Source organism: Ostrinia furnacalis, unplaced genomic scaffold (assembly GCF_004193835.3).
Source record: "Ostrinia furnacalis isolate ACB-3 unplaced genomic scaffold, ASM419383v2 OfSCF5438, whole genome shotgun sequence".
NCBI classification, from domain to species: Eukaryota; Metazoa; Arthropoda; class Insecta; order Lepidoptera; family Crambidae; genus Ostrinia; species Ostrinia furnacalis.
The window spans coordinates 598386-612757 of NW_021135677.1; the positions used below are offsets into that span (position 1 = coordinate 598386).

At 36.1% G+C, this 14372-nt stretch overlaps 3 protein-coding genes across 3 annotated transcripts in view; all 3 read right to left on the reverse strand.

The window, feature by feature from the left end:
* LOC114361163 (proton channel OtopLc) overlaps positions 1-3829 on the reverse strand; it is a 76225-nt gene extending 72396 nt beyond the window's left edge. Inside the window, exons 1-2 of the mRNA XM_028316129.1 lie at positions 3671-3829; positions 2214-2546 (exon numbers count right to left, since the gene is read on the reverse strand). Coding sequence (XP_028171930.1) covers positions 2214-2437 — 224 coding nt within the window. The 5' untranslated portion in view covers positions 2438-2546; positions 3671-3829. The remainder of the gene's footprint in view (positions 1-2213; positions 2547-3670) is intronic.
* Positions 3830-6628: 2799 nt separating this feature from the next.
* Vamp7 (Vesicle-associated membrane protein 7) lies at positions 6629-11738 on the reverse strand. Its single transcript, XM_028316124.1, has 4 exons — positions 11278-11738; positions 10886-11114; positions 9662-9729; positions 6629-8910 (listed from the first exon to the last, which is right to left on the reverse strand). The coding sequence occupies exons 1-4, from the start codon at positions 11479-11481 to the stop codon at positions 8752-8754; spliced, it is 660 nt and encodes a 219-aa protein (XP_028171925.1). The 5' UTR covers positions 11482-11738; the 3' UTR covers positions 6629-8751.
* Positions 11739-12334: 596 nt separating this feature from the next.
* Positions 12335-14235, reverse strand: Pyroxd1 (pyridine nucleotide-disulfide oxidoreductase domain 1). Its single transcript, XM_028316132.1, has one exon. It carries the CDS (start codon positions 13901-13903, stop codon positions 12482-12484), a length of 1422 nt encoding a protein of 473 aa, XP_028171933.1. The 5' UTR covers positions 13904-14235; the 3' UTR covers positions 12335-12481.
* Between the last annotated feature and the right edge of the window lie 137 nt (positions 14236-14372).

Sequence of the window (14372 nt, forward strand, 5' to 3'; positions counted from 1 at the left end):
TTCATGTCGAAGCCATTGAACTAATTTTCTCGAAAAAAGTTTCCTAAATATTGGATAAATATCACAAAACTGGATAAGTAGAAAAGCAACATAAAACTTAATCCTAGGCTCTATGAAAACTTTCATTTATGTGTATAAAAACACTTTTTCATGATATTCTCGTACATACTTTTAGGTTTTTCTATTAAGTCCTCGAGCTCGAATGACACATAACCCATCCAAAATGTAATCAAATAAGCACATTACTGAAAAAGGCCAACGAGCATATAAAATGAGAAAATCGTAAAGACGACAGATTGGAATGAGACAATATTCCACTGAAAAGTGTAAAAAAGTCGTTAGATCCTGGCTTTACTCCCATTAATAAAACTTCAGTTCTCAAAACTCTACAACGGTCTGTTTGAAAATGGCGGTAGGGCTACAAAAGCTCTGTGGGGGCCACTAAATTGGCCGATTTATATGGAAAGGTGGGTAGGCAATAAATTCCTACGTATTTAACTTTACTATCTCTGCATTCACAGAGGTCACAAACGTAGGTAAAGTTATTTTATGTCTTGTGTTTATTACGAGTAGTTTATAGGAACCTATCAATAAAAGAGGTAGCTTTGCAAGAATACAGATAAGTAGCACAACGTGCTTGCTTCTCTCTAAAAACGTACAGACTGCATTATATCTACTAGCGACCCGCCCCGGCTTCGCACGGGTGCTAAGTATGTATACATATAAACCTCCTCTTGAATCACTCTATCTGTTTAAAAAACCGTATCAAAATCCGTTGCGAAGTTTTAAAGATCTAAGCATACCTACATAGGGACAAAATGCGACTTTGTTTTATACTATGTAGTGATACCAAATATCAAACACACACAGATCTTGTCGCATTCTGTAGCACTTGGGACTTCACTTGAATCCAGTTGGTATAGCCACAGTATAGCTTCAAAGAAATATAGCACCAAGCAACTTCCAGCCGAATGCGTGCCTGGGCTGGCCTATCGCGATTTGTGCGACCGCAAGCCGTACTAGTGCTGCCGTGTTAGCCACGGCCATTATTGTGAGAAAAGCTCGACTTTGTATGGAACGTTTATAACATTACAACGTGCTAAGTTGTTGTTGGTATGAAAATTATTTGAGCATAGGTAAGTAGATACCCATAGTCACAACTGAAAATGTAAGTGAATATTTTGATTTTAAGTTTCTTTCTAATTCAGAACTCTACACTACTTATGGAATTTGGCTTTCGAAGTAGTAAGTATGTAATTGCTCAATAATGAATAATAAATAAATAAAATAATTAATAACCTTTCAAAAAGTGCAAGCACAGTTCAAAGTTACCAAAATTATTTAAAAAAAAACTCATAAGAGACACACACACATTGAAAATAATTGTGCGCCTACAATCCTTCCGAGAATTAAGTAGACAGCTTGGAATATACAGTTTGTATATTATCTACTAGCTGTGCCCGCGACTTCGTCTCCTTAATAACTGAGTAATAAATACATTCCTAGTACTGAAAGTTATTATTACTTATTCAATAATCCCTTTAAGCTATTATTGACTTGTTACAATAATTTAATAGTCATTAAAATGCAATGACGGCCAAGCTCAGCGCGTGCGCATATTACTATCGTTTAGGAACAACACTAAACACAGCTGATATGCGAGATCCAAGAGAAAGCCTGGATCGGAACCCGTTTGGCGGGTCCCAGCTGACATACTTATGTCTCGTAAGACGTGCCTTGGTGGTTTATTGGTCCGTAATTGTTTTAGAATTACCATTCAGCTAAAGAACAAATTAATTTCGATTCCAAGCGGTTAATTTTAAATTACAGCACAATTAGTAACACATGTACCTTTTTGTTGATTGATTGCCAAAGAACTTAATATTAAGCTACACTGAGATCTAAAGATCGTATTTCACCTATTAAAAGTTAGGAACTTTACTAGTACCTACTTATGATCATTCTGTGATTTTACCTACTTTGAGCAACTTTAGAAAGAGCGTCTAAGTACTGTGCAAAGAATTTTCTAATTTACGAACTAATTAAGGTGAGCAAAGTTTATACCTAAGCTCTAGGTTAGACAAACTTTTAACACAATCTCTTTCGTAATTGTAATTTTTAAAACCCCAAGGATGTAGGTCGTACAAACCTTTGGGTTATACATTTTAAATGAGTAGTTAGATACTTTAACTTAGTTATTGTTCGTAACTCACCATTGCATCAGATCCTTATTCTCTTCCAGGCCCGACGGCGTTGCCAGAGTATCCGAATCCCCCTCAGTCCTGCCGCCAGGGTGCTCCGGTATCACCCGCTCGATCGTCGTCACCTCTTCGATATCCGAATCGATTCCTTGAGCAAAATCCATATAGAACGACTCTCGCGAATCGCTCGAGCCCCGCCGAAGCTTGAGCGACAGGTCTGGCGAGCTGTCATCCATTTTGAACCAGAAATGTAGCACTAATCCAACAAGAACATCGTCTTAGATTTAGAACCGTTTTTTCACTTTATGAGTCATCGTGGACAGTTCAAAGATTAACCCATCTTGCCTGGATAGAAATAGAGATGTTAGTCATGGGCCATGTCGTTGTTCAGAGCTGTAAGTTTTTTAATAATGTCGCTCCGGATTCATGATAACGTTAGCCGTTGTCCAAGTGAAAGATATTATTCGATAAAATTTTCTAATCTCATTTATACATTGTGTGATGGGAAGTCTTTTAATCAAGCGTGTTATCTAAATCTCTTATTATAAAGCTCTATGTCTGCTCTACATAAAATACGCCGCGTATATTTTTGCGAGTTCCTTAATTGATAAAGACCACAAATCTAGTGGCCATCCACTCTCCTACTGTCCTACACTCCCACACCACAACAACACATGTCTCTGAAGCTGACGCTACAAAAAAGGGCCTAATCTCAAACAATAGCAATTTATCTTGTCGCGCGCACAACAAAAAATACTCGCCGCGGCGTAAAGAAGAACAATGACCTGTGAACCGTTCCTAGTAACCTTCCCTAAAATCGACACCGCTTCCTGCCTAATAACTGGATAACGCACCAACACATTTGTAGTCGAAGAACACGCAAGTGTGTGTGATGCCTTATAAATTCGATTTACCGTCAATTCGTAACCAAGCTCCTTTCAATAGCGGCGTGGTCAAAACGACGGTTTAAGTCAGAGCGCCTAATACAGGACACAATGTTATAAATATGTATAGTGAGTAATCTTGACCCTAATTTTGGTCAGGCAAAGGCAACCGAACATTGCGCCGCTTGAAAGCTAATTAAGTCTTAATGTACGCTTAAATAATCGAAAATATAAACAGTTTAACTTAAAAAACTGTTCAGTTTACCTATAGGTAATAACACACAACATTCACTAACGTCTACAATCAAGTACCTACTTAACGTAAAATACAACCTACTACCGGTCCTTCAAGCCGGATACCGACAGGTGCTCAACAAAAGAAATGGATTAAGTAAACAAGATCGTCTAACTAATTTTTGTAAACAAAAATAGGTATTACAATAATCTTGAACACAAACTTTGATCAACTTTCCTACCGGGCAAATGCGTTGATAAATAAATACGTCACGGCATTAACATGAAATACATGCAGGAGCGATATTATCTGCCTTCCCCGGAGAACAACAATAATGCCCATGGACAAACATATTCATTTGCAGACGATCGTGTGATTCTGATGCTAGGCACGCATCACGGCGGCGTATTGACACGGAATGGGAATACACGTACGCACGTGTTTCGTTCGCGGCGGACGATCGCAGCGCCCTCCCGCGACTGAGGTCGGCGCGCGATTGCCGCGAGCGAGCCGTGGCGGGCCAAGGGAGGCGGGGATGCACCCCACAGGATCAATCTGGGTACGGAACCCGCCAGGAAATTCGGGACTGCCATTGACATTCAATGCCAGATTACTCGAATAGAATATTGACCTGTTTAACGCAATAGGTTTCCGTGTCAATTTAGTAAAACTTTGGTTATCGTTTTAGTATATTAACAACAAGATACATATTGGTCAAAATGGTCTTATTTTGATCAGGTAAACATAACAAGAAATAACATTTTACTTAACCTGTAAATTCACACAACACTTGGCGCCTTTAAATTACTGGACTTAAATAAAGATACGGAATACCAAACCAACTTTTCAGTTCATCGTACTGTTACAGATAGCCCTCGCACCCTATATTGCTTACTTGACATTCCGCCTTTTGCCGACTCATCCTTTTCCATCCATAGCCTGCGATACCTCGCATTTCCAAGTCAGTCTCATTCCACCATCCGAACTAGACGGCTGTCTTATCCTATTAATCTCGTGTTCTTTTTTAAAAACCCAAATCCTCTGAGGCTCATAACATTTGGTGGCAGCGGTGGGATTCAAAAAGAGTCCCCGGTCAACGTCTACAGTTCAGTTTTAAACCAAGTTAAATCTATAAATCCAGTCTCGACGCGTGTGTGTGCCGTGTTGTGTGTAAGCGCCGACTCCACTGTGTGGACCTCCAATAATCCAATACCACACCGAGTTCCGGCCCGGCCCAAGTCTTCCAACGTTCCTGAGTTCCTGAGAGGCCCACTGCTGCGTGAATCATCCACAGCCGGTCTCCACCGAGAACAGCCGTTTGCCCACTGTTGCGCACAATTTCGTGCTGCGACCGGCAAGCGAGCATCCAGTGACGCAACGGAGCGAGGCTTATCAACAAGCATACATTTCGCCGAGAGCAGCGCGACTTCCAGCTTCCAGTTCCGAGAATGATCGTCCTTATCGCGCTATCCGCATTCCAGTGAGTAACTTGGTCATTGCTCGTCCGATTTTAGCTATCGTAATTTTTGACGTCATGACTGTGTTCCCCGTTAGTGCGAATCCAAGTTGTGAAAGTGAATTAATGATCAGTGTAATAAAAACTATACCAGTGCAGTGTCAAACCGATTTCGTCCACGGAAACATAGATTTATGGACACCACTTTACAATAATAATTGGATATATGTACAATCCCAAATTACCAAATTATATATAGAATGCCCAAATCAGAAAATCCTAGAAATAAGTATCATTGGCACAGGAATACTTACAATACCAAACAATTGTATAGCCTACTGTAAAAGTACGAAATTAATACCTAAATTTAATAATGTAAAAATCAACACTACTGTAATTCAACCAGATTTTAATATTATAAATCAATCTTGTTGTACCCTAGATAAGTTTATAAATGTAATCAGTAATGATGAAGTCCCCTTGAAATTACAAAATATTGATTTAGATGTTTTTACTTTGGAAACGAAATCAAAATTAAGATCGATATCTGACCAAACTGATAAAATTTTAAATCAACATCCCCTTATTAAATACGAAACTCATTACTCGATTACACTCATAATCGTTATATGTATAATTTTAATATTTTGCATTTTAAAAATGTTTTTATGCATTAAATCGCGCAGCCGTCTAACTTACCTTTTCCCGAGATCCTCTCGCGCCAATCCTGAAAACTTACCTGTAGAACCAGCTCCAGCTCCTCCAACTCCCGAACCAGCCATTCCCTTGAAGATCATTAAACGTCATCCTGATGCAGAAGAAATCCCATCTCCTAGTATACGCAGAAATGTGTAAAACCTAAATTCTTACCTTTTCCGTTTTTTCCTAAACATCGCTCATTTCACCCCGATGTTTAGTCTACCCCCGGGAGGTGTTACAGATAGCCCTCGCACCCTATATTGCTTACTTGACATTCCGCCTTTTGCCGACTCATCCTTTTCCATCCATAGCCTGCGATACCTCGCATTTCCAAGTCAGTCTCATTCCACCATCCGAACTAGACGGCTGTCTTATCCTATTAATCTCGTGTTCTTTTTTAAAAACCCAAATCCTCTGAGGCTCATAACAGTACCAATCCATGGAAATATGAAGGTTATCTAAATAAAACAACACTAGTAATGGTTTATACAAGTTTATAACGTACTTAAGAGAAACAATAACACTATGCTTACATTTTACATAATATACTCAATATCACAATACTTTCTAGTCTTTAATCATATACGATTTGGACATTAGTAAAATTAGTCTGATGCAAGATCGATTATCATGGAATAATATGTAGATCTTGATTATGATTTATAATAATTATGTTTTATAAATAATAGAGGTAATAACGATAAAACTAAGATTTTGTTCTGATTAGGCAGTATACATACCAAACCCACCAACATGAGACGAAATCATAGAAAGTATAAGCACTCCTGCACACGACGCCGCTGCCGCGCCGCCCCCGCGCCTTTGCACTGTTTATACGCGCCGCGTGAAGCCCGCTGCCGCGCCGCCGCCGCGCCGCTGTGGCGAAATTATGCTTTGATGGCGCGGTGGCGGCGCGGCGGCGGCGCGGCTGCGGCGCGGCGGCGGGCTTTACTCGGTGCGTATGAACAGTGTAGGGGCGCGGCGACGGCGCCAAGTCGTCACCATTATTATTTTGAAACCTAACCGCCGGACTGTCGGCGGGCTTGGTGTTTAGAGTCCTAGCTGAAGACTTATTAATTTACAACATAATGACATGGAAACATTCCTCATTTACTGTTACACTGTTGTAATGTAATTTTAATAATAAAAATAATAATAATAAATTGTTTATTTTCACACCTTATAGGGCTTATACATTACATCTGAAGTTACAATTAGAATTAAACATACATTATGAAGGAACAGAGAATGGTGTGACTGGAGCCAGATAATGATAAGACATTGCAAACAATTAAGGACCCATTTCCAACTATGAAAGTATGACGAAATGTTATACTTTTTTTTCGAATAAATTTTATCTGGGAGATAAAAATCGGCCCTAAGTCAAAATGCAATTTACCGACTAATTAAATAACCAGGCAAAACAAATCGCTTACTTTCCTTTAGTTAATCCGATACAAAAATCAATTTATAAAACATATTTTAAATTTAAACACACACATTATACCCTTAATAAACTAATAATATTGAAGATTTGGTACAGAGTTGTAATGCTTTAGGTAGTTTATTTAAGTTATTAAAATGACAAGTACTAAGAAATAGGAATCGCATCGCATCACCACATGGTCTATGTGGTACATACCTTATACGCACGCCACATATTGTATACTCATAAAATTATGAACAACATTATTGGGCAGAGCAATCGGTCAGCGGTCCGGCCAAAACAATCTGTCAGCAGTCGTGACAAGGCAATCTGTCAGCGGTGCGGTTTCAGTACTTTGCCCGTGCCCGCGGTCGGTCAGTTCGCATCAATACAAAATGTATAGAGACCGACAATGTAGTTCATACATGTTGCGGGCTGCGTTTACTTTTACCAGGGTTAATGTGACAGCTCGAAGTAAAATGTCAGTTTAATGATTCGTGTTCGAAATTAAATTCAACTCTAATTAGCTACTGATAATGCTAAAGTTATCACTAGTAAATATAATAATAAAGTAAATATTCAATGTCGTTTCGTGATATAATATATTATTATTATGCATTAGGTTTAACACCAATTTTAAGGGTTACTTAATAGCAGCGCCACCCAGCGGGGAATTATGGCATCCAAAAATTCATACGAAATCACGTCATTTTGACTGATCTTGTAATTTTATATGAAATCAATTCAATTCTCAAGCAAACATTGGGACAAATGAGGATAGACTAGTAAGAAAGAAGGCGATTCCTTCATACACTACTCTCTACCCTCAAACTAAAGCCCCGTTAACCGCCGGCGGATTTTCTTTTTCATGGGCCTGCACAGACTTGCTTGTAACTTTAATATAACCTAGTGAACCAAATAAATTCCAATATGTTCTTTAAGTTATAAACAAAAATAAAATTATCATAATATTAAATAGATAAGAAATAAACTTTGTATAAATATAATTCGGCCAGTTGTAAATAATAATAGGAATTTATTTCGCGTTTTATTTACATAGTTGTTGCAACAACTAGGCTAACTAAAGATATTTATTCCCCACTCCTAAATTTGGCATACATAAACATATTACTGATCAAACATTTGGTTCAAAATTCTGTCATCATTAAAACGATATGTTAACATTATTAAAACAGTTGTGTCAAGAATGTAATGCTTAAATTATTATGTGACGTCAACAAATTGCAAGATTCGACATTACACAAACGGCCTCATGTTCATTTGTTTTGTATTTTTAACCGACGAAAAATGAACGAGGTTCTCAAGTCGACGCGTTTATTTTCTTGAATTTAGGTACATTTTTGCGGTAAACAGACGATTTGTGAAATGACGAATCGTGCAATTTTGCGACCTCAAATACAAGGATAAACCTATTTGTTGACAATATGTTTCATATTTTTACACAATGATTTTGAACTTATTAACCAATTTAAACATTCAATCCTACTGTAGGGTTATACCATGGTCCCATGCTTATAATGGTCAAAAGGCTGTCTTACCCGACATTCGAAAAGTGGATGTCAGCAGTTTCCAACCATTGGTATCTTATATTGTCTTTAATGCATTGAGGTGTTTTACAATTATCAGAGAGACCATGGTTAACGGCAATGAAAAATAAACTCTATAAAATCGTGCAAACTAAGTGTACAGATATGAGTAATATTCGCTCCACTCTACAATCTACCTGACATTGTGATATCCCCATTTGATAACGTAATATGTCCATCCGTTTGTATCAATACATTTCGACGCAGTAGGAATATTGTTGGTATTTGGAGCGTGGCTTTAGCTTAGCCCACGCATGTCTTCCACGCCAAACCACCGCATGCCATCGCTCCGATGAGGTAGACTGCTAGCCCAGCAACACTAATCAGGATAACATACATCTTTATGTTCTTCCAGAACAGTGAACGCTGCAAGGTTCTCGAAGTCGCTCTGTATGTCACCGACTGGAAAGAAAACATTCATTTTATTAATAACCAGCCATTCATCACAAACGTGTACTAATCTGAATAAAAATTGATTCACATGCGGGTGTGCGCTAGTTATCTAAAACAAATTCAAAACGCATATATTGTTTATGCGCATGTAAATAATGACGTTTTATCGGCCTTATTAGGTAGATGACTGTGCTGAGTATGCTCGCTCGCCATCGACTAAATGGTTGTGGTTACTATTACCTCCAACAAACATAATTTTAATAAGCTTAAAGTTCCCAAATTTTTTGGTGTCGTGTACCAATCGCTACGTTTTTGGTTTTGGCTTGACCCCCTGGCTGAGAAGATTGATTCACTAGGCTTTATTGGTTAGGATGATGCCAAAAATGAATAGTACTTGTAGTAGGTACATCATTGATTCAAAATCGACGTAAATTTTCTAAATCAAATGGACATTTCGAGAAGATAGATAATAGTAATGTATGAATAAATTACCACTTTATTATCTACTAGTTTGCCTATAATGTTCCTAAAACCAGTTTTCAAGAGTTAAATATGTTAACAGGTATTAAAATATGTTAATTTAATTCGAAACTTGAAGACTACAAAAACAATTTTGTTCGTAAAAATGCAAAATATCTGATTGGCTGCAAAGAGTAAACTGTTTACTACTTCCATCTTTAAATTAATTGCATGCATGAATTTGAGTTGATAATGCAAAGTACCCAGTTCGAACCAATGGTATATGCTAACAAATACTTACTGTAGTTGCTAAATTTTCGGCCTTGTTCACTAACAATTCTAGCTTTTCTCCTCGCATTGCCATATTGTCTGTAAACAAAAAAACATTATTATGGAATTGCTAGTATGGCAAGCATAATGGTATTTTAAAGAATATTTCAAAATTGTAAATACCGTTCTACAGATACTACGTAAATACGTAATATAGTGACTTGTTATTGTACACAATATTGCAGATAGCTAAACAAACATTAATTTGATGACTGTAATAAGACAGCAAAATTATACACAGCTAATTTTCAAACCCTCATTAGTTTTGACCATGATACTAATGAACAGTCCCAGATAATAGAAAACAAGGTTACATACTGTATAAAACACGATGGAAGCAATAAAGTCTTATTATCTTCTGTCATGGTCCAGTGATTGCAGTGATTTTACGTGTAAATGTAAGATTTAATATTTCAGTTCCTACTCGATATTATAAACTTTAAAAAGTAAAATAAATTTATTACAACTGTCTTAGGTACATCGGCAATTATTATAATGGTACTAGCTTTTGCCCGCGGCTTCGTCCGCGTGAAATTCAGTTTGCCACAGATTGTCATTTTATAATATTAGTAGGATGATTTTAAGATTGTTTCATATTAACCTAGCTAGAAAATTAATTTTGTAATTAATTCCAAATTACAATATCTTTCCACATAAGAATAAATAAATGCAAATTAAAATTAGTTCATTCAAAAATATGCAGATCTTAAGTGCTGTTGGTTACAAAATTATATCCCAGTTTTATGTAAAATTAATTAACGGTTCATCACAAATTCATTTTATATTCAGTACAAATAAATGTTTATTATGCATCACCAACATAAAAGTTAGTCAACAATACACAAAGGTAACAGTACTGCAGTAACCCAGAAATAGAGATAAGAGCTTGATAATTATGTTTGTACACATAAATCTCTTATCAAAGACAGATATATTAATAAGCATAAAAGTTCCACATTTTAACTAACAGTCATTAAAGGGAATATTAATTAATTAATCCCATGTTTTATCTAAATGTAGTCTAAATTAGCTGACCTGCCTGATTAGGCGGTCTGCCTATGTCCATTAGAAATAATATAGTATTGTAATGATGAAAATATATAACAATCCAATTGTTTCTGAGCCTATTCAATACAAACAATCAAATCTTTCATATTTATAATATTAATGAATATATTAAAATTTGTCAACTTACCAATATTTTTGACCATTATATTCTTCAGCTCGTCCAATTCTCCGTGTACCCTGGATATGGTGTCAAGGTCGCGCGACTCGCTGTAATGTTTCATCTCTGTCGCTAAGACACGGGCAAATTCACTGTTCATGGCATAAGGAATGGCCGTCTGAGCAGTGTCACCAAACGCAGTTATGAACCTTCTCTTGATTTCATTGAGAAATAGAAAAGCTCTGGACCGCTGGAATTTCTGTAATCATTATAAGAATGAAATACTTTTGAGTAATATATTTATTTGTTAAATTATCCGTGTAAGCTCTACATTACATGTTTATTTCACAACAACTATTAAAATAACATTTAGGTATATGAATGCACAATGATACAAAGATTCTGATTAATTTTATACTCACATCATCCGTAATACAAAAATAAATCAATTTGTTTTCCGCAATGTAATGAAATAGATAATTTCCATGGGAGTATGTCAGCTTATCATCATGCGGTGGAATTTTCGATAGAATTTGTTCTGTAACTTCTGTGAAATTGCCAGCACAGGTAGCATATTTGGACAACACCACGGTGCCCCGAGCAACAACACTAAACAAGATAGGCATCTCGAAAATCGCACTGAGTAATCTTCTAACAAAGAAAATAATCACTTTAAAAAAATAACACTCCACAACCCAACACGATTTGTTGAAACGTCATACAGCCGTGTCCCATAAATTTGGAATTTTTTAACATTTAATTATTATTAGGAATATTAGAGAATCTATAACGGCAATATTAATTTTTGTATTTTCACTTGAAAGGGAAATTAAAAACTAATAAATCACAAGAACAACTACAAAAGTTGATGACTCGCTTTGACAAATAAATACTCGTAAATGACAGCACAGTTAATGACAGCAATTAATTCAACCCACAAACGTCATTGCACTTTTTTTATTTGCAAAATCATTGCCAGAAATAAAAATAATAATGAGCTAGCTCAACAATGTAGCTCAATTACAGTGAGTGACATGTGTGCTAGCTTTACTTTTTAGGATTCTTTGCTCTGTGGCTGTGGGTGGATTAGCCAACCTACAGAAAAAACAACTTTCCACAACGCGCTGCATTTAAAATTTTAAAATTACTAAGTTGCATTAGTATATAGGTACAAAACAAAATGCCGCTTGTTTTCATGAACTATACTCTATACATATAACTTTATTACATATTATTTTCCTGCTTACAAACTTATTTAGAAAGAAAGAAAAATGGTTTATTTGGTATATGACACCCAGAGAGCTATATGGCGTAATTATTTAACAATCATGCTGGAACTCTGTGAAAGTTAGACATTCGTAAAACTCAAATTAAAAAGTCGGTTGACACTTCCTGTAAACGAAGTGATTACGTGCTCATCAATGATATTATATAAAAACAAAAGGTGCTCATTGTTTTCTATTAGTGCGATAATTTACAGAATTTACTTACTGTGTATAATGCAATACCATTATAGCAGGGAATTTATATTATAGGAAAAGCTTGATAATATTTTCATTGCACATAAAATGAAACGAATAGGCATCTTTGCATTTAGTTTTTAATACAAAGTTAACAGAAAAGACCTCAATCGAAATAATCATCAATATCTATGTCAGGGTTTAAAATATCGTCACCAAATGGTGTCAAATCTATTTGATCAAGAATTAAGTTTTCACACATCTCTTCTAAATCAGTTTCACCAATTAATATTGCTCCTTGTAATCTTCCATTCTGAAGAACAAACTTAATGTACTCTACTCGGGGTGTATACCTTAGTAAAATTTCATAATCATTTCCTAATCCCTGTCCATTATATTTTCCTAATAATACAACTCGGTATCCAAATAAACTGGTACAATGTGTAAATAGCTCGAAGCAAAAGTCTTGTAGAACTTCTTGGTTGGTGATTCTAGCATGCATTGCCTTTGCTGCCATTCCAGCCATATTTCTCGCTTGTGTCCATAGCCTCAATTGGAACCAATGAGGAGCATGCTCCCACGCAGCATATGCTACATCACCAGCAGCAAACACATCTCGCACAGTAGTTTCTTGGAATTCATTAACAGATAAACCTCCATCTGGACCCTTTTGAGGCTCCTGATCCCATGTAAAATTTACAGTTGGCTCAACCCCTGTAGCTGATATAACAAAATCACAATCTATGACTTTCCCATTGGTAAGCTCTATTCTTAAAGGATATTCTGAATCATTTTCAAGTACAGATTTAACTTCTACTTTGTAAATAATTTCTAATTCTTGTTCTCCATGGTCATTCCTTATATTTTCTAGTTTTCTATACCAATCTGGGCCCAATGCAGCTGATTTGAGATTTTTGTTAAGCGAAACTACAGTGTCTTCTTCTGTAAACACATGACGACGTAAAATTGTATTTTTATTAGTGCCATCTTCAGTCGCTGTATGTTTGAAGGAATCTTGGAAAAATTCTGCAGCTCCTGGGTCTACAAAAGTAGCAGAAATGTAATCATCTCTTATCACCCAAATTTTTTGGATACCTCTAGTAGCATGCACTATTTCTGATGCAATACCGCCATTACCAACAATAACCATACGTCTGCCATGTTTTAACCTTTCTTGAAATTCTTGCACAGATTCAGTATCTCTTATGCCTAATATTCTCTTAGATTTACTTGAATCTGATATAAGTCTTGGTATACCACCAGTACAAATGCATATTACATTATATCTCACTTCTACACCACCATCAGTAATTGCTATTTTATTTTTGGTGTCTATTTGCTTGAGAGAATCATACACAATTCTTAAGTTTGGATGAATCTTTTGGAGAGAACTTGCCTCAGTTTCATTAACGTCAAACTTGACTATCGTCTTGGCGAAAAAACTCACATTGCTGACATTTTTTACCAGGGATGATGCAGTTATCAGGACTAGACTTTCCTCTGGATGTAAAATAGCTAAAGATTCAACACAAGTCACTCCAGCTATACCACCTCCAACCACTAAATAAACCGTATTTAAATGGGACATTTTGTTCTTTTCTTCTGTTGATGGCGATGAACTTGTTCAAAATAATAATGTTACAAATCCACTCATTAAAATTAGACTTAGATTAAATTAGAGGTTATAATTCTAAAAGGCAAACAAAAGTGACACTTGATTAGATTAGAACAATTATCTTGATTTGAATGGAATCATGTTGTAATGTTGTGTACATAAAATCACTCACAACAAAATAAAGTTAACTTACAAAACAACAATCAAGCGTTTGAAGCTATTTATTTACATGAATGACGCACAGCTGTGAATGAATGACGAGCACAGCTGATTAAGCTGTCATTTTTTAAAATTTGATCATAACAGGAACACAATTTATTTATATTTGTAATCGATTACTCGTTATATCTATCGTTTCGCAGTCGTACCAATTAGTACAAGCTAACAGGGCGTAGGCAATGTTTAAAATATTATTGTTCAATAAATACTTTACCTAGGCGTG